Source organism: Eptesicus fuscus, chromosome 15 (genome assembly GCF_027574615.1).
Source record: "Eptesicus fuscus isolate TK198812 chromosome 15, DD_ASM_mEF_20220401, whole genome shotgun sequence".
Classification (NCBI taxonomy): Eukaryota; Metazoa; Chordata; class Mammalia; order Chiroptera; family Vespertilionidae; genus Eptesicus; species Eptesicus fuscus.
This window is the reverse complement of record NC_072487.1, coordinates 49949282-49972973: the sequence shown is the minus strand read 5'-3', so window position 1 is coordinate 49972973 and position 23692 is coordinate 49949282. Positions and strand designations below refer to the sequence as shown.

At 42.9% G+C, this 23692-nt stretch overlaps 1 protein-coding gene and 1 non-coding gene across 2 annotated transcripts in view; both read right to left on the bottom strand.

The window, feature by feature from the left end:
* UNC13B (unc-13 homolog B) overlaps positions 1-19036 on the bottom strand; it is a 147326-nt gene extending 128290 nt beyond the window's left edge. Inside the window, exon 1 of the mRNA XM_008141936.2 lies at positions 18754-19036. Coding sequence (XP_008140158.1) covers positions 18754-18775 — 22 coding nt within the window. The 5' untranslated portion in view covers positions 18776-19036. The remainder of the gene's footprint in view (positions 1-18753) is intronic.
* Positions 89-193, bottom strand: LOC114231739 (U6 spliceosomal RNA). The gene has a single exon (XR_003617739.2). It is a non-coding gene; the product is annotated as a U6 spliceosomal RNA (small nuclear RNA).
* Positions 19037-23692: the final 4656 nt, after the last annotated feature.

Below are 23692 nucleotides of genomic sequence, written 5' to 3'. Positions count from 1 at the left end.
TAAGGATAATAAGGATTAAAAAAGAAAAAGTGGGTGTTGGGTTTTGTCAAATGCTTTTTCTGCATCTATTGATATAATCATGTGATTTAAAAATATGAAATGCTTCACGAATTTGTGTCATCCTTGCACAGGGGCCATGCTAATCTTCTGTGTATCACTCCAGTCTTAGTGTATGTGTTGCCAAAATGAGCACCAGATTAAAATTATTGATGTAGTAATTAACACACTCTATTCATTGTCTATTTTGTTTGATTTTTTAATATTTCTTTTCAAATAGTTTATAAATTGCTATCATAATTTCAAACGAGTCATTATATTGGCACCTTTTAGCCTACTAGGTTTAGCTTGTTAGAGGTTTGTAAAAGATCCTTTCCAGTTTCCAAAATCTAAAGATATAAACCCAGAGAGGCCTTGTCAAATTCTAATCTACAACATTCTACTAAGAAAAATAAATCAGGATAAACTGTATACAAAATATGATGCGATTTTATGTAAAAGAAAAAAGTTAATACACAGACACACACAATACAGAAGAAAAGACCAGTGTAATTATAATTTTTATTTTTCTCTTGATGTATTTTCCAAACTGTCTAAAGCAGGGGTCCTCAAACTTTTTAAACAGGGGGCCAGTTCACTGTCCCTCAGACCGTTGGAGGGCCGGACTATAGTTTTAAAATAACTATGAACAAATTCCTATGCTAACTGCGCATATCTTATTTTGAAGTAAAAAAACAAAATGGCAAAAACACCCGCATGTGGCCCGTGGGCCGTAGTTTGAGGACGCCTGGTCTAAAGCATGTATATAGTCCTCTTATAAATGAGAATAATTGTCACCAAAAAACTCTCCCTTACCACCCAGATGAAATCTGTTCAATTTTATTTGTTCTTCTAATGCTTATCATATTCTGTTCTATATCATAATTACCTTCTCTTATATCTGACTTCCTGTTAGAGTGCAAACCAGTTGAAGGATGGACCACATCTGTGAGCCTTAATAAGTGTTCACGAAGGCTATATTGTGCTTCAGCTAAAAACAGTAAGGCACATTAGGCTAATTTCACTTAGAGCACGAGACCTTTGTCTCTTGAATAAACTCCTGTTGAATCCACAACAAAAACTAATATATGTACTAAATGCATGTGCCAACATTATAGCTCTTTTAACTAGATGGTTTCAAGACTAAAAGTTAAGATCTTCAAGTATCATTTGTCCAAGGCCAGCAGACCAGCACCTTGCCAGACCTAGCCAAGTAGAAAAGTCTACAATTTTATCTCGAGTTGAAAGTCCCAATGTAATGATTACCTTTCTCAATTTACAAGAAAGATGGCTGTATTTCAATTGATTCCCAGGCATGTTTTATACCTTGGGCCAGGCTTTATGAGTCGTTTCCAGCTTCTAAACTTTTCAGAACATTGTACCTACCACTCGGCATTTGTCTGCAGAGTACGTTCATATCTACTACCAGTTGGACTCTCACTTCAATCCAGTGAAACTGGCACAGTATTATCTTTCCCACTTGACAGAATATGATTCTGAATGAAATTAAGAGCCTTAGAGATAAAATTTTAGTCATTACCTAGTGAGACTCAAAACAGAGTTCTCTTGAGTTCAAAATCCTGGATTTTCTATTATGCCACATGTCCTCGCAAGAAAAAAAAAATTTAGGTTGTAAACACTATTAAACTAGAGCCATAATGAACTCTCCAGCCTATAAAACACCTGCTATAATATTGCCCCTGAATACATACTAAGCAAACAGAAACCACAGCTATAGAGAAACTGATTCACAACCAACATTGGGCAAAGTCATATTTAAAAATAAGTACTATTTGAAAATAAGACTTCTTTCATGCTCCAAAACACTATCTGATATTATTAATTTTGTAGTTTATAGTTTATAATAAGCCAGAAAATTCTAAATTCAACTTTACAATACATAAACATACTAACTTCTGTGGACCCAGTGACCTAATATGTAAAATGAGAATATATAATAAGCAAGGTCATTTTGAGAATTATTAATCCTTACTTGCTAATTAGCAGAGAGCTTGGCAAAGAGTAGACTTACTAAATGTTAACCTCATTATTTCACTGACTCTAAGATGGTGAAACATTTTCCCCTATTTTAAGAACTCTGGAGGGGGGATTGGGACAAATATGTAATACCTTAACCAATAAAGAAATTAAAATGCAAATAAATAAATAAATAGAACTCTGAAGTCAAAATGTGTCTTAAAAACAATTATGTGTCACCCTGGCCTATGGCATTCAATTTGTTAAAGCGTCATCCCATACACAGAAAGGTCAAGGGTTTGATTACCAGTCAGGGCATATGACCAGATTACAGGTTCAATCCCCCCATCATCCACTAAGGGAAGGCAACCAATGTTTCTCTCTCACATCAATGTTTCTTTCTCTCTCTCTCTCTCTCTCTCTCTCTCTCTCTCTCTCTCTCTCTCTCTCTCTCTCTCTCCTCCCCCCACCCCCATTCTCTCTAAAATCAACAAAAGCATGTCCTCAGGTAAGGATTAAAAATAAATAAATAATACAATCAAAAAACAATGATTTGTCATAACTAAATCAATAAAAATTTTTTTCCTCAATGGTACCTAAAATAATGATGAGTTTTACAATATCTGGTATCTTGTAGTCAATGAAATGCAGCATATTATGATGCTGAGTAAATGTTTATCCTGCCACCATTCCTCCACCCAACAGATCCACACCTTTAATTAACCTTGATCTTCCAAGTCATGTTTCCAACTATAACACATGGATAGACTGCGAGCACCACAAATTTAACATGTCCAAAACCAAAATCATTATCTGCCCAGAAGCTGTAATTCTTTTTTTCCGTTTCCTATCCCAATTAATGACACCATAATGAAAAACCTGACTCCATCTTGACTTCCTTTCTCTTCCTCTCCCAGCTGAGGCCTTTCCTGTCTCTCAGTTGGAGAACACTCCATTTCTAAATCCCATTTTATTTTGTACCTCTATCTTAGAAATTACCAAACTGTATCTTGCAACATATTTAGTTATACACATGGCTGCATCTTGGCTCTGTTTCTTGAGGGCAAGGCCCATTTCTTACAATTTTATACTAGTGGCCCGGTGCACAGATTCGTGCACATTGAAAGAAAGGCACCAATTCGCACCTGGGACCCAGACTTCCCTTGCAGCCCCAGCTTTGTCCAGAAGGTCATCCGGAATCTATACCAATACAAGGACAATATGCTAATTAGACCAGACATCTTCTGGACGTCCTTCCAGACAAAGCCATGGTGGCGGGGGCCAAGGCAGAGGTGGTTAGGGGTGATCAGGCCAGCAGGGGAGGGCAGATTGAAAGGAAATTAATTCGTGCACATTGAAAGGAAATTAATTAGAAGAAATATTTTAATATCGCTATTCACCCTTTCTCTATAATAGAAGTGTCAATCAAATTCACAATTGACGATGACAGATCAAAACACACGCGTGCGATTGGTGCCAGCAAGAGCTTTATATGTATCGCGCGTGCGCACAGGCACGAGTCAACTTAGCCTTTTATCTATAATTAGAGGCCCGATGCACAAAATTCGTGCAAGAGTAGGCCTTCCTTTCCCCCCGCTGCTGGCTCTGGCTTCCCGCCGGCACCTGGGACCCGGGCTTCCCTCCAGCTGCCGGCAGGCACCTGGGACCCGGACTTCCCTTGCAGCCCCAGCTTCATCCAGAAGGTCATCTGGAATCTATACCAATAAAAGGACAATATGCTAATTAGACCGGACATCTTCTGGACGTCCTTCCAGACAAAGCCACAATGGCGGGGGCCAAGGAAGAGGTGGTTAGGGGTGATCAGGCCAGCAGGGGAGGGCAGTTAGGGGCAATCAGGCCGGCAGGGGAGCAGTTAGGGGGGTGATCAGGCCAGCAGGCAGAGGAGGTTAGGGGCGATCAGGCTGGCAGGGGAGCAGTTAGAGGGTGATCAGGCCGGCAGGCAGAGGCGGTTAGGGACAATCAGGCTGGCAGGAGAGGGCAGTTAGGGGCGATCAGGCCAGCAGGGGAGCAGTTAAGGGGCGATCAGGCCGGCAGGGGAGGGCAGTCAGGGGCGATCAGGCTGGCAGGCAGAGGTGGTTAGGGGCGATCAGGCCAGCAGGCAGAGGTGGTTAGAAGAGAACAGGCAGACAGGCAGGCAGGCAGGTGAGCAGTTAGGAGCCAGCGGTCCTGGATTGCGAGGGGGATGTCTAACTGCTGGTTTAGGCCCAATCCCTGGGTGATCAGGCCTAAACCAGCAGTTGGATATCCCCCAAGGGGTCCCAGATTGGAGAGGGTGCAGGCCGGGCTGAGGGACACCCCCCCCCCCCATGCACAAATTTTGTGCACCAGGCCTCTAGTATAATAATAAATGCATAATATGCTGATTAGAATAGACAGCTGAACAACCTTCCAGATGACCTTCCAGATGAAGCCAGGGCTGCGAGGGCCAAGGCAAGCCGCTGGGGCTGTGAGGGCCGAAGCAAGCCACTGCAGCTGCAAGGGCCAAGCTCCTTGCACAAATTTTGTGCATTGGGCCTCTAGTATATATAGAATAAACTTGCTTAATTAGGCCTGCTTTCTGAATTAGCTAAACTTTTTTACAGCCCAGTGAAGCACCCCAACTTCTCTTTCAGGTAATTGTCAGCAACACAGCAGTAAATATCAATACGAAGCAGATTATTATTGTAGATCATGCAGGGAGAACAAAGGGTAAAATATTTAACTGCAGTAGTGTTTGACTATATTCTGCACAGTGAGAAAACCTGAAGTCATTTTCAAGGTCCACCATTTCTTCTTTTCAGTCAGGTCAAGTTTCTCAGCTCTCTAAATCTCCATTTTCCAGCTAATGAAAAGAAAATAGAATTCCACCAAGTCTCCTATCTACCTCCTCCAGGACTTCTGTGAGGATCAAATGAGATGAGGCACGGGAAAATGCTTCACAGACATTTGGTTAAAGTATAAAATATTTGCACCTGGCTATAAAGTAAGATGTGTTCCTACACTGAAGAAACTCTAAGGAGACTAGTTGCTAGAGAGAGAAAGCTGGATGTTGCTATGTGACATCATTACCCGGTGCTCACAGCTACCGTTTGAGGCTGAGCTGGGCTGTGGGACCGTTTGAGGCTTTGCACAATGGGGTCTTGGCAGTGTTGGCTGCGATTTGGTGGGCTGTTGCTCTGGGGTGGTGGCGGGGCCTGTGTCCCACTTGGGGGAAGCCAAGTGTTGCTCTGTCGGCGCCAGGTCCACAGTGCCGTTTCTTTGTAAATCGCCAGTGCAAATCACGGCAGCTCCTGCGTCTGCCCCCTGGTGGTCAGTGTGCATCATAGCAACCGGTCAGACGGTTGGAGGGACACTTAGCATATTAGCCTTTCATATGTATAGATACTTAGGGTGACTAGTTCAATGCCTCACCAACAGTGAAGTGCTCAATAAATGTCTATGGAACTGATCACATCCTCTTTGTTAATAAGTTTCAGAATACTTAAGCCTCTCCAGCTGAGAGAAAAAAGGGACTTTCAAATAGTAAAAGTTACTATAACTTAAAAGAAATTTCACACAAATGATTTCACTTAAGAGTTTAATTCTCAACTCTATGAGGTACATTGAATAGATAGTAGTATTTCATTTTTGAATTGTGGCTTAAAAGTCTAGAGGCTTGCCAAAAGTTTTCTAAGAATGCAAACTCGTCTAATTACAAATCTAGTACTTTTGGTTTACAAACATCTACCCTTCTGCCCCTCCCTCAGTTTCATTCCTACAAACTTTTCAACCTAATGTGGCCTACAAGGCCCTATATTTGGGCTCCATCTATCTCCCTAGCCTCATCATGACCCATGTTTTCCCTCACTCAGTGCACACCAGCTATGCATGCCTTCTTTCAACTCCTCCTCCTCACCACAAGGCCTTTGCACATACCGTATTTTCCGGCATATAAGACGACTGGGTGTATAAGATTTTCCTGGGTTAAAAAGTCGTTTTATACGCCGGAAAATACAATAGTCCAATATATCTAATCCATTAATTCTAATCCCATCAATATAGTCCAATATACCGTATTTTCCAGCGTATAAAACGACTTTTTAACCCAGGAAAATCTTATATGCCCAGTCGTCTTATACGCCAGAAAGTACGGGTACTATTTCTTCTGACTAGAAATTCTACTCCTTCCTTCACCTGCTTAAAGGCTCCTCTTCTATTAAATTTCAGTTCAATCTTCACTTTGTTAGGTAAGGCTTCTTGGACCTATTAAGTAACTTTCCCTATCACACGTTCTCATAACAACATATACTCTCCTTTATAGAACAAATCACAGTTGCATTTTTTTATGCAAAAAATCCATATGCATTTATTTGTAGGTCTTACTTAATACAGCAAAATGGTAAAGAAAATTGAGAACACTGCTCATTTCTCTAATTTAATCCTATCTAATAAAGAGGGAATATGCTAATTGACCATCACTCCATCACAAAGATGGCTGCACCCACAGCTGAAGCCAAGTTCCCATAAGGAACCTTAATGAGCAATCAGCAGAGACCTGAGGCTACGCCCTCCCCCGCCCCCGTGGGGCTTGACAGGGGACCTCAGGCTGCACCTCCTGCCTTGGCACCAGGCCAGGGGACCTGAGGCTGTGCCCCCCTGTCTGGTGGGGCTTGACAGGGGACCTCAGGCCATGCTCCCCACCCGGCAGGGCTTGACGGGGGACCTCAAGGTGCAACCCTAGTGGTGGGTTGGGGGAACTCAGGCCGCGCCCCCTGCCCAGCAGGGCTTGACAGGGACCTGAGGTTGCACCCCCCTGCCGGTGGGGCTTGACGGGGGACCTCAGGCCATGCCCCCCACCCAGCAGGGCTTGATGGGGGACCTCAAGGCACGCCCCCACCCCGGCCTGGGCTGGGAGACCGCAGGCCACGCCCCCCATCCTGGCGCCTGGCCAGAGGACCTGAGGCTACATCCCCTGCCCGGCAGGACTTGACAAGGGTGGGACTGGCCAGGTCTGGATCTAGCCCAATGGGGGCGGGGGCCGGCCGGTCTGGGTCTCATGCGATTTTGAGGTGCATGTGGGTGGGCGGGGACTTGACTCTGGGTCCCATGGTGAGCACCAGACTCTGTCAGGAGGAAGGTTTTCATATACATTTTACTAATTTTCTTTCATCTCTGACACTTGTATTATAGAGAAAGGGCAAATAGCAATATTAAATATTTCCTCTAATTAATCCCCTTTTAATATGCACAAATTTCGTGCACCAGGTCACTAGTTTGATATATAAAATGGAACTTCTGTTAAAAAAATAAATAAATAAATAAAAATAATAAAATGGAACTTCTTCAGAAAAAAAGATTTGCATGAAATTTACCTTTCCTATGATTTATGCTCTAAGAGTACATTTTATAAAAATCAGCAACCAGGCTTCCTCTATGTTTAAATTGAAATGAACGTGATAAATAAATAACTTTATTTAATGTAGTTGCAAAAAGAGTCAATAATCCTTTCAAGAAAGAGACTATTTAATTTCCTCCCAACTTGGATTCACCATAAACACAATCCACAAATGTTATTGGAACTTTGCCAATAGTATAATTCAACTGTCTTGCTCGAACAATCATTTCCATCTGGAAAACATAGCCTTTAGAAACACATTTTTCTATTAATTTCTGTAGAACTTCTTTTCAATATAACCTGAAACTTCCTGTTAAATCAGATGCTCCTGGTCTCAGCAAAATCTGAGTTACAAAATTGGCCCACGGCTGATTAATTTTCTTTTCAAATCCCAGCCATAACCACCTCCATTTCCTTTGTAACGAGTTCAGAGACAATGTCAAAATTACCTTCCTTTTGCTTCCTAATGAATTCAGGAATAAATTTTGGATGGTGTGAGAGATCAGCCTCCATAATAATTATGTAGTTTCCTGTGGCATGTTTCATTCCATGTATATATGCAGCTCCTAGTCCCAACTTTTTCTCCCATGTTCTTAGAAGAATTTTGTCTGATCCATAGATCTTCTCCAACTGTTCAGCAACCTCCCTTGTTCCATCTGGGCTCCCATCATCTATGATTATAATTTCGTAGTCGATTCCACTCTCGGACAAGCTTTTCACCAGCAGCCACATGATGAGTGGCAGGTTCTCGTGCTCGTTGTAGGTGGGCAACAGAACCAAATACTTGTCCTGTCCCAGGGTGCGCCACCTCTGGCTCCCGATGAGATCTCAGAGGGGTATGATTTGCTGTCTTGCAGGCCAAGGGAGAACTGTGCCTCACAGCTGCATTTTATCAACTTGTAAGATTTTCCTTTGATTAGTAATGTCTAGTTCCCTCACTCATCTATACAACTTCCAAGAAGGCAAGGGATTTTTTAAAATCATAATTCTGCTCCAAGTACCTGGCACAAGAGCTGTTGAAAGGATGAATAAATAAAACCTTTTGTATGCTCAAGCTCACTAAATCATCCCCACCTACTTGCAGCTGATAAATCTTGTATTCTGCTTTACAGGGAAACCAGTTATCATCTCTTCCTACTCCATCTCATCTTGACCTTCCTCTTCTTACAGATTCCTTCCCTTCATGCCCCAAACATTCAGATTTCCTCTCTCACAAGACCACTCTCAACCCTTCTCTTCATGGCAAAACTTCTCAATGCAGTCTATACTTGCTAATTCCACTTCTTCACTTCCCAAATATACTCCTCAACCACTGCAATATGCTGCCTACTCTCACACTACTCTAATGAAACTGCTCTAATTTTCAGATCCAATGACCCTGCTGTTTTTTTATCCTCAACCAGTATCATTAATCTCTATCATCTGATTATTCCTTCCTGAAACTACCTCTAATTTAAGCTTCAGACAGACACAGAATTCTCCATTTTCCTGTAGTTCTGACCACATCTATCAACTCTTCTGCCCATTCCTTTAGCTACAGTATTCATTCATTTTTCTCCTCTTTAATCCTCTGTAGGCAAATTTATTCAAGCTAATGTGTTTACTATCAAACACCTTCAACTCCCAAAGATTTATCTCTAACACAGACTTCTCTACTAAGCTAGAGACACTCATTTTCAGGTACCATTTTCAAGGGTCATCTGCAACAAGATTATTGATACTTTCAACTCAACATATCTTATATGCAATTTATCTTACAGATTAACATCAACGACAAAATGTTTTTATTAAGCTCCTATTTTATTAATCCTCACCCGAGGATATTTTTTTTTCCATAGATTTTTTTAGAGAGAATGGAAGGGAGGGAAAGAGACAGAGAGAGAGAAACACTGATGTGAGAAGAGACACATCGACCAATTGCATCCCGTACACACCCTGACCAAGGCCGGGGAACAAGCCTGCAAATAAGGTATGTGCCCTTAACTGGAATCAAACCCGAGACCCTTTAGTCTGCAGGCTGACTCTCTAACCACTGAGAAAACCCAGCAAGGGCTTTTAAATGGATGTATAAATATTAAAGATGTGGAAATTAAGATTCAATTAAGTTAAGTAACTCAAAAGTGGAGCTGATATATTACCTACTCAGGTCTGTCTAAAACCAAAGCTTTTAACATCTACCCTATATCACAGTACTAAAGTACTAGTATAGTGAGAGTAAAAGCTAGAAAGACAGACTGGAAAATATGATCAGATAGATGGAAAAGTTTAAGATTACAAAAGCAGCCTTGGCTGGTTTGGCTCACTTGCCTGTGGACTGAAAGGTCCCAAGTTTGATTCCAGTCAAGGGCACATGCTCAGGCTGCAGGCTCAATCCCAGGTAGGGGATGTGCAGGAGGCAGACAATAATTCTCTCTCATCGTTGATGTTTCTATCTCTCTCTCCCTCTCCCTTCCTCTCTGAAATCAATAAAAATATTAAAAAAAAAAAAAAAGATTACAAAAGCAGAGCACCAATCCAAGGAGCAGCATGCTCTATGATGTGATCAGGGGTGTGAATGGCTGACATGAAGTAGACATAGATGTTTATATCTATACTAGAGGCCCGATGCATGAAATTTGTGCACGGGGGGTTTGGGGGGGTCCTTCTCAGCCCAGCCTGTACCCTCTCCAATCCGGGACCCCTCGGGGATGTCTGACTGCTGGTTTAGGCCCTATCCCTAAACTGGCAGTCAGACATCCCTTTTGCAATCCAGGACCACTGGCTCCTAACTGCTCGCCCTAACCTGCCTGCCTGCCTGATCGCCCTAACCGCTTCTGCCTGCCTGCCTGATCACCCCTAACTGCCTCTGCCTGCCAGCCTGATCACCCCTAACTGCCTTCCCCTGCCAGCCTGGTTGCCCTTAACTGCCCTCCCCTGCCAGCCTGGTCGCCCCTAACCACCTCTGCCTCGGCCCCCACCACTGTGGCTTTGTGCGGAAGGACATCGGTCTAATTAGCATATTACCCTTTTATTAGTATAGATCATGCAACATAAGCTTTAAGGTAGAATTGCATTAGTAGAAATGAAGAGACATTTCATTAAAAAATGTATATTGGTTTGATATGATCCACTTGTTTACAACAAAAATCAAGTCTTTAAGAATAGGATTGCTTGCCCTAGCTTGTTTGGCTTAGTGGCTAGAGCTTCAGCTTGAGGACTGCAGGGTCCCAGGTTCGATTCTAGTCAAGGGCACATGCCTGAGTTGCAGGCTGGATCCCCAGTAGGGAGCTTTACAGGAGGCAGCTGATCAATGATTCTCTCTCATCATTGATGTTTCTATCTCTCTCCTTCTCCCTTCCTCTCTGAAATCAATAAAAATCTACTTTAAAAAATAAAAGAATAAGATTGCTTTGCTATCAAAGCCAAGTAAGGTGTGTCATTCGTTGTCCCTGATGAAGTCTGAGCAGCTCAGTTGCTAAGCGACTTCGCTGGGTTCTCATCAAATAAAATCCGTGGAAAAGCAACTACGCCCACCATGCATTTAGGCTATAAAGACTGAAAGTTGGCCGAAACCGGTTTGGCTCAGTGGATAGAGCGTCGGTCTGCGGACTGAAGGGTCCCAGGTTCGATTCTGGTCAAGGGCATGTACATTGGTTGCGGGCACATCCCCGGTAGGGGGTGTGCAAGAGGCAGCTGGTCGATGTTTCTCTGTCATCGATGTTTCTAGCTCTCTGTCCCTCTCCTTTCCTCTCTGTAAAAAGTCAATAAAATATATTTAAAAAAAAAAAAAAAAAAAAAAAAAGACTGAAAGTTGGAGAGGACAGAGGGCTTCTGGGGTAGGAAGACAATGAAGGTCAGTGGCTGGGAGGCAGGGAAGATGCAGGAATGCCCAGTGCCTGGAAGCACCGGAGGGTCTGAGATATGCGAATCTGCTGGGGGTGGGGTCAGGCCTGCACTCCAAAAGGTCAGGTCCGGAGAGAGGGCAGGAGTGTGGTTCCAGGGATCCCCTTCCTGCAAGGCTCCTCCTCCTTCCCTTAACCCCCTAACCTGTCCATTTGGATGAAGGGGGTGGGAAGCAGGTACGCAGTGCCTGGGTGGGACACCCTTCAGTCCCAGATCTCTCCCAGGGTGGGCAAGGGGTGTTTGTATTGGTTTATTTGATTCTTCTTACACGTTGAAGAGGGTGGCAGGGGAGTGTCTGCCAGACAAGGTTTCCTTCTGCTTGCTCACCAGAGCTGCCCCATGTGATGCCTTTTCCCTTCCTTCCCCGCTGCCCCGAGCTAACACGCATGAGATCAACAGGGACGAAATTGGGGCCCGGTTGTATTGTGTGGAGATTGCCCTCCACAGGAACCTGCCTGATCCAAGGAGGGTTGGGGTCATTCACTGCAGGAAAGGCTCGATTTAAATGAAGCCGCCGCTTAGATAGGCACTGGCTGAGCCATTTGCGGAGGGTTTATCATCCCTTCTAGCTGTTTCCTTGGAAACCACAAACTCAAGATAGCAGAGCCGAGGGCCGCCCCAGGCCGGGTGGCCACCGGATGGGCAGCGAGGCGGGCCTGCACACGCCTCCACTGGGGGCGCCCTGGGCCAGGCTGCACGGAGGCCCTCCTGGTGATGGCAGTCCCCGCCCACCTGCTCCTGCTGTGCATGCCTCCCGCTGAGCGGTTGTGACGTTACAGCGTCCTGGCTAATTTGCATATTCCTCTATTATTATTATTATTATTATTATTATTATTATTATTATTATTATATAGGAACATTTAGACCCTTCTCCTTGGCAAGCAGATTTCCTTTTCCCTTTTGCAGACAAAAGCTCTACAAATTTGGCTCCTAAATAATAGATAGAAATCATGTAGGTGAGCTAGCCCTTCGATTGAATCATCTTTATCACACTCTGACTCATATAAAAGCAATTATCTTCCCACTGTCCAAATGCCAGTCTCTCCTTAGTTGACAGGCAGATCTTCCTCACTTGCTGCCTTCTGGTCTCTTCCCTCTCAACATCACTCACAGTAAAACATTATAGAAATTAATAAAACAAACAGCTGCAAAAGAAATTACCAGCCCAACACAATCCATAGGCCTATCTGTTCTCACAGTCCTACATAAGTACTTACTTAATGCCAAGAAACAGAAGAAACAGAAGCAGCAATAGGGGCCCATTTCCTAATGATGAAGAATTGCTTTTTTTTATTTATATGATTATTTAGGAGAAAATAGCTTGTATATAAGCTATTTTAAAAATTCTAGCACAAATTCTCTCCTATCATATTTTACCACATATTTTATCACTAGCAAAAAAAAAAAAAAAAACAACAAAGACCTCTTGACTTTTTTTCCTTTGATGCCACAGGCCTCTCACAAGTTCAGTGGATAGTTTAGTGCTATATAAAACTGAGACTCAGCCCTAACCGGTTTGGCTCAGTAGATAGAGCATCGGCCTGCAGACTGAAAGGTCCCAGGTTCGATTCCGGTCAAGGGCATGTACCTTGGTTGCAGGCACACCTGGGCTGATCGATGTTTCTAACTTTCTAACTCTCTATTCCTCTCTGTAAAAAAATCAATAAAATATATTTAAAAAAAAACAACTGAGACTCAGAGACACAGACAGATAACAGTATGGTGGTTATAGAAGGAAGGGAGGGTGCAGGGTAAAGGGATCAAATTTATGGTGACGGAAGATGATTTGACTATGGGTTGAGGGTGCACAATGCAATATACAGATCATGTATCATAGTAATGTATACTTGAAACCTATATGACACTATTAACTAATGTCACCCAAATAAATTTAAAAATAGAAAAAGAATGAAGTTCATTAATTGAAGAAACACTAAAACTATTCTATGGTATTAGAGTCAGATAATGTGACCTTTGGGAAAGTGGGCAGGAGTAATGACTGAGAGGAAGGATAAGCTGGGCTTCTGGGGTTGTTAGTAGTGTTCTATTTCTTGTCCTAGGTGGTAGTCACATGAATGTGTTCACTTTGTGATAACTTGGTGAGGCTTACACTTAAGATTGTACTTTTCTTTATGTATGTAATAAGTGAATAAAAAAAACTTTAATATACAAATAGCAAATCTTCTCTGACCTTTAATAAAAGCCTACCATTGAGTGGAAGCCTTACCAATAACAATAGAAAGTATGTATAAAACACTCCTCACACTTAAAAAATTGTACTTTAAAAATTAGAAAATAATAGCATAGTGTTTTTCCACTCCAACAGAACCTTAACTTATTCTGTTTATCCCATGTCAGACCTAACATTCCTAATGGATTCTGGGTTTATATAAGAAATGAGATGTTTTAAAACCTACTTAGCCCTGGCTGGTGTGGCTCAATTAGTTGAGGGTTGTCCCATGCAGCAAAAAGGTCCGCAGTTTGATTTATGGTCAGACACATGCCCAGGTTGCAAGCTCGATCCCCAGTAGGGGGTATGCAGGAGGCAGCAGATTGATGCTTCTCTCTCATCGGTGTTTCTCTGTCTCTCTCCCTCTCCCTTCCTCTCTCTCTAAAATCAATAAAAACATATTTTAAAAAAATATTTCTATTCCTTGGGCTCTTATCTATTATATAGATATGTATCATAAACAGGTTCAGAGAAGGTCCTCAACAAATATTTACTAATGATACTCAGCCCAAACTTTAAACAAACTCACATAGCAAAGTCTAAAATACATACCACAGGTAAAATAGGAAAAAAACTCAGCCTATTGGCCTAAAGAGTGCAGCTACCAGAAATTCCTCTTTTCAAAACTAAGCAATTACAGAATGGACTTCTTATAAGGAAGAGAATCATTTATGACAACAGTTATCTATGACAAAGGAAATTGGTGTTTTCACCCTTCACTGCTGCCTAGCTCAGACAAGGCACAATCAACTTCCTGATGCCACAGCTAAGCAAAAGGAACCCAGCAGCAACTCAGCTTATAAGGGCAGGGACTATAATGTGATGTAAACCCAGCAGCAAGGAGTTACCTGAGGTAGAAGACAATAATGTTGGGGGGGGAAATGAGAAGTACTTGACTCTAAAATCTAAATTCTAAAATCATTACTATTCCTACTTTCCACAGTGACAGTAAACCAAAATACAGTTGACCCTTGAATGACTCAGGGATTAGGGACACTGGACCCCACTCCCATAATAAAAAAATCCACATTTAACTTTTTACTCTCCCAAACTTAACTACTAATAGCCTACCATTGAGTGGAAGCCTTACCAATTACAAACAAGTCAATTAATAAATATTTTGTATGCTATATGTATTACATATTGTATTCTTACAATAAAATATGCTACAGAGCCCGGCCAGTGCTCAGTGATTGAGTGTTGACCTATGAACCAGGAGGTCATGATTTGATTCCCAGTCTGGGCACATGCCCAATTGCGGGCTCAGTCCCCAGTGGGGGGCATGCAGGAGGCAACCAATCAATGATTCTCTCTCATCATTGATGGATCTATCTCTCTCTCCCTCTCCCTTCCTCTCTGAAATCAATAAAAATATATTTTTTTAAATGTATGCTAGAGAAAATAAAATGTTTTTATTGATTTTAGAGAGAGAGAAGAAGGAAGAGGGGGAGAAAGAGAGGAAGAGAGAGAAACATTGATGTAAGAGAGAAATATCAATCAGTTGTATCCCATATGTACCCTGACCCATGATCAAACCCACAACCTGGGTATGTGCCCTGACCAGGAATTGAACCCAAAACCTTTCGGTGTATGAGACGACGCTCTAACCAACTGAGCCACCTGACTAGGACTAAAAAGAATGATTTAGACTCACATTAGCTTATAGGAACATATATCATTAAGTTTTTGTGGGTTTTTTTTTATATATATATATTTTTATTGATTTCAGGGAGGGAGAGAGAATCATTGATTGGCTGCCTCCTGCACAATCCACACTGGGGATTGAGCCCACATCCCGGGCATGTGCCCTGACCAGAAATCGAACAGTGACTTCCTGGTTCATAGGTAGACACTCAAGCACTGAGCCAAGCGGCCAGGCTATTTTTTGTTTTTGATTTTTTTAACAAGTCAAGTGTAATCACTTCTGGTTCAAATTAGAGGAGGGAAAGCCATGGCTCAATTATAAACCCTGTGGCAATTACAAAGAAATATGGAAAGACTCAATTCTCAAAATGCTTATAATTTGTTTGTAGAAACTAGTCATGAACACCATGACAACGAAAGTTAAAGAAAATTCTTGATTTAGTTTTCTGGAGTTGCTAATGTTGTACTGGCACCCATGGAAGCAAAAATACATCAGTATTCTGAGAAAAACTGTGCTAACTATTTGCAGAAAGATTAAGTAAGTTCTATAAAAGGTTAGTTTCTTAAAATTCTTCAAGTCTAGCCTCCCACTCAACATAGATATCTCTTTTAGAACACTGTTACCATTCATTCAATTTCTGTTTAAAGCATCCTATGTCAAAAGATCCTCATAAGTAGTCCATTCCATTTGTTAAGAACAACCCTAATTGTTAAAGTTCTTCCTTACATTAAGCTAATATCTAATTTCCTACAATTTTCAATCATTATTTGACTTGTCCCAGTTCTGTCCTCTGGAACAACAGTTTTTTTAAATGATTTTCATCTACTATAATGAGTCTTTCCCTCTTAGATCTTTTCAAAACTAAACCTCTCAATTTCTAAAATGGCTTCTACACCCTTCATTATTCTAATTATTCTTCTCTGAAGAAATTCTAGTTTTTCAAAGTGCCTCTTGGAATCAAATACCCCCCTGAACACAAAAATTCCAGATCTCATCTGACCAGTGCTATTATCCCCTTTGTCTGGGTCACCATGATTATAACAAGACTAGATGCCAGGCTGTTTACAATCCATTGCCAAATTAGTGACACTGTTCAGATCATAAGTAATTTGTTTTAAGAGTTTAAAGAGTGTAAAAAAGAAAGATGACTGAGGAGTTGTGGAAATTTTCAATAAACACTGTAGACTATAAGCTGGGAAAGGAAGCATACATAAGATAAGCAGAAAATACAGAAAGAAAACAATTTTGGGGGTACAAATACAGAACAGGGCAGAGACAGGGATGAACCAAGTCAGTACTAGAGCTAAGTACCTACATAAGGATATGCAATAACGTAGAGCCAAAAAGCAGAGCTGGAGTCATAGTACTTGTATTGTGAGCCCTTAACCTGCATAACTAAAGGGTTAGATCAAGAAATTGAGCCCTAGCTGGTTTGGCTCAGTCGGTAAAGCGTTGGCCTGCGGACAAAGGGTCCCAGGTTCGATTCCAGTCAAGGGCACGTACCTTAGTTGCAGGCTCCTCCCAGGCTAGGGCTGCGTGCAGGAGGCAACCAATCAATGTACCTCTCACATTGATGTTTCTCTCTCTCTGTCTCTTCCCACTATCTCTAAAAATTGATGGGAAAATATCCTCAGGTGAGGATTAACAAAAAAAGAAAATGAAAATGAACTGTTAGTTGAGATGGTCGGGGTGATTAAAATCAGTATCAGTTTGCCAATTTCTACATCAAATCAATGACTGAAATTTTACTTCAATGAAAAAATTTCTAATTCATTTCTACTCTAAGATGAACAGAAATTGAGTTGTTCTACAATATCATTACAGTCTTCTTTCAGAACATGAACAACATTCTTAACTGCCAAAGTGTCATTTTAGAAAGATTTCTTTTCATCCATTTGTGTAGATTTCCCCAGAATGAATAATTTTCCATTTAACATGAATACTTCTAGTCAAAGTAGCTGCTTGTTTCAGTAATTAATAATCTTCAGGATCTCCATTCAAAATCCTCCAGGTCAAAAAATTGAAATTTGACTAATGAGCATTAAAAGGTTAAGATGTTATACAGCAGAATTTCTAGGCATGAATGCTGTCCAATATTACAACAAATAAAAATAACAGCTGCTCCATCTCTGAAGTGATTTAAATTCAATTAAATAGGAATTTTTGGTTTACTATTCCTCCTGCCTAAAGACTCTTTCATAAAGACTAGCTCTGTAATATGATGTGGCAGCAGAGATTTAAACTGTCCAAGAGACAGTGCAAAACCCTACCTCCCCCAAATCCTGCTACTCAACAGCAGGGATCTAAAGGAATAGATTCCCAGCTGCTGAGAGAAATGTCTTACTAAAAGCAAAGCAAAATTCTCATTAATGAAAAATCAACCATGAAAGAAGAAAATTCTGTGTGTCTCATAATCCCCGGAAATAGCCAAATCCATTTTGGGTTAATGCAGGTTTAACAAAACAGTGCAAGTGAAAAGAGAAGAGCAGTTCCGTTTGCCAGCAGCTGAGAGAAAACACTTATCAGAGAGCTCACAAACAATGCTCCCAATCCACAGCGCCAAAAGAAACCCGAACTCGAACTCTCCAATAAAAGATTCAGCCAGGAAAAGGCTCTTACGGATAAATTCTATCTCACACTCACAAGCCACCTTACCCTACCTTGTTCAGCACAGGTATAACAGGCTGTAACTTAAATTTCCCAAGATCAAATTCAACAGGTAATCCCACCCTGCTTTTTCTGATCAGATAATCTCTAAAAAAAAATCATAGTCCTTACATCCATTCAAAACCAGCTTAGACCTTGTCTGTCAGGCACAGAAAATACAAAAACCCGTAAGAAAAAGTCTCTACCCTCCTGGAGCTTAGTCCATGCAACTTGCTTCATCTGAACCCCAAAACTCTTGGCCTTGAAATGCCTTCTTAAGGATGGAGCAAGTGTCCTCAGTTAAAAAAAAGCAATAAAGGCCCTTCATCTTTAGTTACTGTTGACAGGAGCAAAGTAAGTCAATTCAATGAATCAATCGCTTCCTATGCTCTGCTCGGGAAGGAGAACCCAGCACGCCTTTGCAAGTCGAATACGAGAATAACCTCATCCTAGATTACAGGGAAGGAGCAGGGAGGGGACAAGACAAGCAAGAGAGGAGTGCGAGCCAAGAAATACGACGGAAGAAGGGATGTGGCAGCTGTCCCATCACGTATTCAAGGATTTTCTAAAAAGGAAAGAACTGTAGCTGAGCAGTGCAGGGAGGAGAAAGGAAAGAAGAATGGGAAAACTGCCCACTATCGACAGACCCCAGCTCTTTCCCGGTCTCCTTCCTTCCTCGGTCCACTCTCACTGGGGAGAGTGCCGGTCACTGTTTGTCTAACAGGATCTGGGCCTGTCACATGGCCACTGGAATGGAGAGGTAGCAGCAGTCCCTTCCCGGGAGCGTGAGGAAAGAACTCTCCAAATGCTTGTAAATAAGTTAACAGCATTGTCCCCCGAGGCACGGACGGGAAGTGAAGTTTGGAAAGGATGGTACCCCGACGTCCACTGGGAGCGTGTGGGGGACCTCCCAGCTCCTCGGCCCTACCCTACCCCAACCCCTCCGTGCGTGCGTGCACTCACCGCGCACGCAGAGCAGAGACATGGCCGAGGTGCGGGCGAGCCGCCGCCGCGCCCTCCTTTCCTTTCAGCAGGTGCCGCGGCCGCTCCCGCAATCCGCCCCGCGGGTTCGGCCGCTCTTCATGGTCCCCGTGGCGGGCAGCGCTCTGCCGCTCCCTCGGACCCGCTCCAATTCTCACCGCCTGAGGGGGTTCTCGATAACTGGGAGTCCCGGCCGGCAGGCGGGGTACTGGGCGCGGCAGCACGGCGCCATCGCCGGGAGAAAGGAGCGACCGGGACTCCCTCCCTCCACTCCACCCCACCGGGATCCGAGCGGGCGCCGGACAGCACCACCCGTGGCGCCCCGCCTCCCAGCCAATCAACTCACGCCCAGTCCACCAGCCCCGCCCCCACACCAGCACGTAGGGGGCGGGGCCTCCCGCTGCCTTCCGAGCGTGCCCGAACGGAGGCGGCGCCGCCGCTAAGGAGGCTTAAAGCAGAGAGGGGCGGGCTTCTCACCTGCCTGAGCTTTGGGATTGAAGCCCTGGGCTCTGCCCTCGCGGGCGGGCTTCCAGCCGAGAGCGGATTCTTTTCATTGAAGATTTCCATTGGACTGCCTTAAAGGGTCTGTTAGCTGATGAAGTACTGACCTGTAATGATTTGACGAGATTGTACCACACAGCACGGAAGTTTTTATTTTTTTAAATATATTTTTATTGATTTTTTTACAGAGAGGAAGGGAGAGGGATAGAGAGTTAGAAACTTCAATGAGAGAGAAACATCGATCTGCTGCCTCCTGCACACTCCCCACTGGGGAAGTGCCTGCAACCAAGGTACATGCCCTTGACCGGAATCGAACCTGGGACCCTTGAGTCCGCAGGCCGAAGCTCTATCCACTGAGCCAAACCGGTTAGGGCAGCACGGAAGTTTTTAAATTAGCAACCACGGCGGCCAGGAGAAGGGGAGAACATGAGTGAGCACAGAGTAAGATATCTGGAGCCCTCAGTTATCTATATCTTTTTTCATGCTCCCCATTTTTGTCTCCAGTGTCTGCATTGTGCCAAGTATAGAGTAATTAGTCCATAAATGCCTACTAATGGAAGGGTGGAGGGAAGATAGGCTTTTTAAGCTGAGGACTTCTGGCAAGAAGATGGATGAATGCACATGCGATTGGAAGTGAAAAAGGCCAGAGCAGAAAGCAGAAGACACATGGTAATGGTGTACAAGTACAACACCCCGCCACCCCCAAAATTCTGATTTAATTGGTTTGGGGTAGAACAGTGGCATCCTATTTTTTTAAAAGCTCCAAAGATGATATACATAGCCGACAGACAACAGAGTGGTGAAGGCCAGGGGAGGGGTGGTGGGAGATGGGTAGGGGTGGGAAAAAGTGGGGGAAATGGGAGACATCTGTAAGGGTGTCAACAATAAAAAATAAAAATAAATAAGCAAACATTTGATAGTAAGTTATCCATGGTCACACACACAAAAAGCTCCCCAGATGATTCTAATATGATGCCAGGTTTTACTACCATTAGACTAGGTGCTTTCTAAGGCCTCATTAGCCCAGCTCAGGTTTCAGTGTTTGCAAGCTCTCAGCCCCATAGGATTCTTCCTTGCCAGACCCAGGCAGGGTCTGTCAATCTACCAGGGCCGTGGTCGGCAAACGGCGGCTCGCCAGCCACGTGCGGCTCTTTGGCCCCCTGAGTGTGGCTCTTCCACAAAATACCACAGCCTGGGCGAGTCTATTTTGAAGAAGTGGCGTTAGAAGAAGTTTAAGTTTAAAAAATTTGGTTCTCAAAAGAAATTTCAATCGTTGTACCGTTGATATTTGGCTCTGTTGACTAATGAGTTTGCCGACCAACCGTACCAGGGTATTTGCCTTCCAAAAGCAAACCTAGCTACCATATGATTCCTCTCACTGGAATAAGTGCTTTGAGAGACTGACACTAGAAGCCTCAAGAAGGAAAGGAGAAGACTTGATCTTTCCACTGTGTATTCAGATTTGGAGCAATACACAGAAACATTTTAAACAGGGCAACTCAGGCAGCCTCAACAGAAACACCTGACCCTAAGACGATGGGCATTCTCTGTGCTGTTGGAGGTTGGAATATCTAGCTATTTAGCCCAGCTTTTGTAAACCACAAGAGCATGAAACTAAAAAAAAAAAAAAAAAAAGTGTTAAACTTCTGGACTCTGGAACCAGAGATTCTCCTAGGGCAGTGGTCGGCAAACTGCGGCTTGCGAGCCACATGCGGCTCTCGAGCCTCAGTTTGCCGCTCTATTGACTAATGAGTTTGCCGACCACTGTCCTAGGGGGTGCACAAGCCACCCAACAAAGAATGGAAAGTCACTCTGCACTTGGAAACAGTGTAGAATAGTGGGAAACCCAATAAAATTGTAAAGAGCATGAACTTTGGAACCAATCAGATTCACCTGGTGTATTATCTATTATCATGAAACAAATTGCCCCAAATTTTAGTGGCTTAAAACAACATTTATTATCGAAGTTTCTGTGGGTCAGCAATCTGGGTACGGCTTAACTGGATCCTCTGGTTCAAGGTTTCCTACACACTGCAATCAAAGTACCAGCCTGACTACAAAAGGATCCACTGTCAAGCTCACTCGTGTTATTGTTGGCAAGACTCAATTCCTCCTGGGCTGTTGGACTGAGAGCTTCAGTTTCTTATTGGCTATTGGCTGGTCTCAGTTCTTTGTCATGTGGGCCTTCCCAATGGCAGCTTGCTTCATCGAAGTATGCAAGCTAAGAAGCCAATAGTGTCTGCTAGTGAGATGGAAGTCTTAGTCTATTGTAACCTAATCACAGAAGTGACATCCCCTCATTTTTGCTGTATTCTATTTATCAGAAGCAAGTCACACTCAAGGGAAGGGGATTACATAAGAACGTGAATACCACCAGGAGTCAGGATCTTTGGGGCGGCCATCTTAGAAATCTGCCTATCACACCTGAATTTGAGTTCTAGCTCTGATACTTGTGACCATCAGCAATTTTCCAGGAAATAATAATAATATCTACTTCATAGGATGGTTTTGAGATTTAAATGAGGAAATGCATTTAAATTACCTGGTACATACTAAATGCCCAATACATGTTTGTTATTACTTAGGTTGTGGACACAGGGAAGGGAATGTGGCTGGGAGGTGAAGATTGGCTAAGCAGAGCAGGAGTCAATGTCTAAAGGTGTGGTGTAGGCTCTGAGGCATCCCAGTTTACCAGATAAAATTTTTTAAAATATATTTTTATTGATTTCAGAGAGGGAGATGGAGAGAAATATCAATGATGAGGGAGAATCATTGATTGGCTGCCTCCTGCACACTCCCTACTGGGAATTGAGCCTGCATCCCAGGCATGTGCCCTTGACCGGAATGGAACCAGGGACCCTTCAGTCCAGAGGCGGAGGCTCTACCCACTGAGCAAAACTGGCTAGGGCTCCTAGTTACAATTTAAGAGGAAGGACCCTGGCCAGTGTGGCTTAGTTGGTTGGGTGTTGTCCAGTGAACCCTTCCTCTCTCTCTAAAATTAATGAAAACATTTTAAAAATTAGAAAGTCTTAACTGTCACAGCCAAGAGGAACTTGAGACATGACAACTAAATGTAATATGCTATCCTAGATGGGATCCTGGAACAGAAAAAGAAGATAAGGTAAAAACTAAGGAAATCTGAAGAAAGTATAGGCTTTAATTCATGTATCAATATTGATTCATAAATTGTAACAAATGAACCATACTAAGGTAAGACGATAATAAAAGGGAAATTGGGCATGAGGTATATGGAAACTATGCTATCTTCACAATATTTTTATAAATCTAAAATTGTTCTGCCCTAGCTGGTTTGGTTCAGTGGATAGAGCATTGGCCTATGGACTGAAGGGTCCAGGTTCGATTCCGGTCAAGGGTACATGCCCAGGTTGTGGGCTCGGTCCCCCGTGTGGGGTGTGCAGGAGGCAGCTGATCAATGATTCTCTCTCATCATTGATGTTTCTATCTCTCTCTCCCTCTCCCTTCCCCTCTGAAATCAATAAAAATAAAAATAATTTTTTTCTAAAATTAAAAGTTTATTTCTTAAAAAGTCAAGTAGCCCAGCCGGCGTGGCTCATTGGTTGAGTGATGACCTATGAATCAGAAGATCCAGGTTCGATTTCTGGTCAGGGTACATGCCCAGGTTGTGGCTCCATCCCCAGTATGGGGCGTGCAGGAGGCAGCCGATCAATGATTCTCTCATCATTGATGTTTCTATCTCTCTCTCCCTCTCCTTTCCTCTCTGAAATCAATAAAAATATATTTAAAAATAAATAAAAGTCAATTAATTTACCCAATCCATACATTTAGTAAATACCCAAAGTTCAAGACCAACCCAAATGATTTCAATGTGCTTTTTCCACTACACAATACCCTTCAAACTTTATTCTCTTTAGGATTAAATAGGTATTTGTATGACTATCTAAAACAAGTCCCTTAAAGGCAGAGAAAAAACATTTCCCCCTAGTACACCATTAGTGTTCAGTAAACCAGTTTAAGTTAACTACTAAAAAAAAAAGTCATGGAGACGTAAAGAAACTGAGATTTGATCAGATCTGACCTACCACACAGTCAACTGTACAGCCTGCTCCATAGTGAGGCCCCTTAGGCTCTGGATTGAGGGCCACTCAGTTCAGCAATTGTCCTGTGCTGCCATCTACCGGTAGCTGGTAAGCATCGCCTTCCCTTGCTGTATTTCGGGAACTAGTGGGGAGTGGGGAAGTTGGAGAGAAGACTCAAAAGCTAATTAAATTACAGAACCTATGTTAAGTGTTACAAAGTTCACTCAACACTTGTTCAAGGCAAAGGCCCTACTTTTCTTGAAATATTTCAGGCTCTCCTATCTCCGTATTAAATCTTAGGCTTCTAAAATCCAGACTTCCTCTCTAACCCACCTCCACGGGTACAGATCTGACTGTTATCG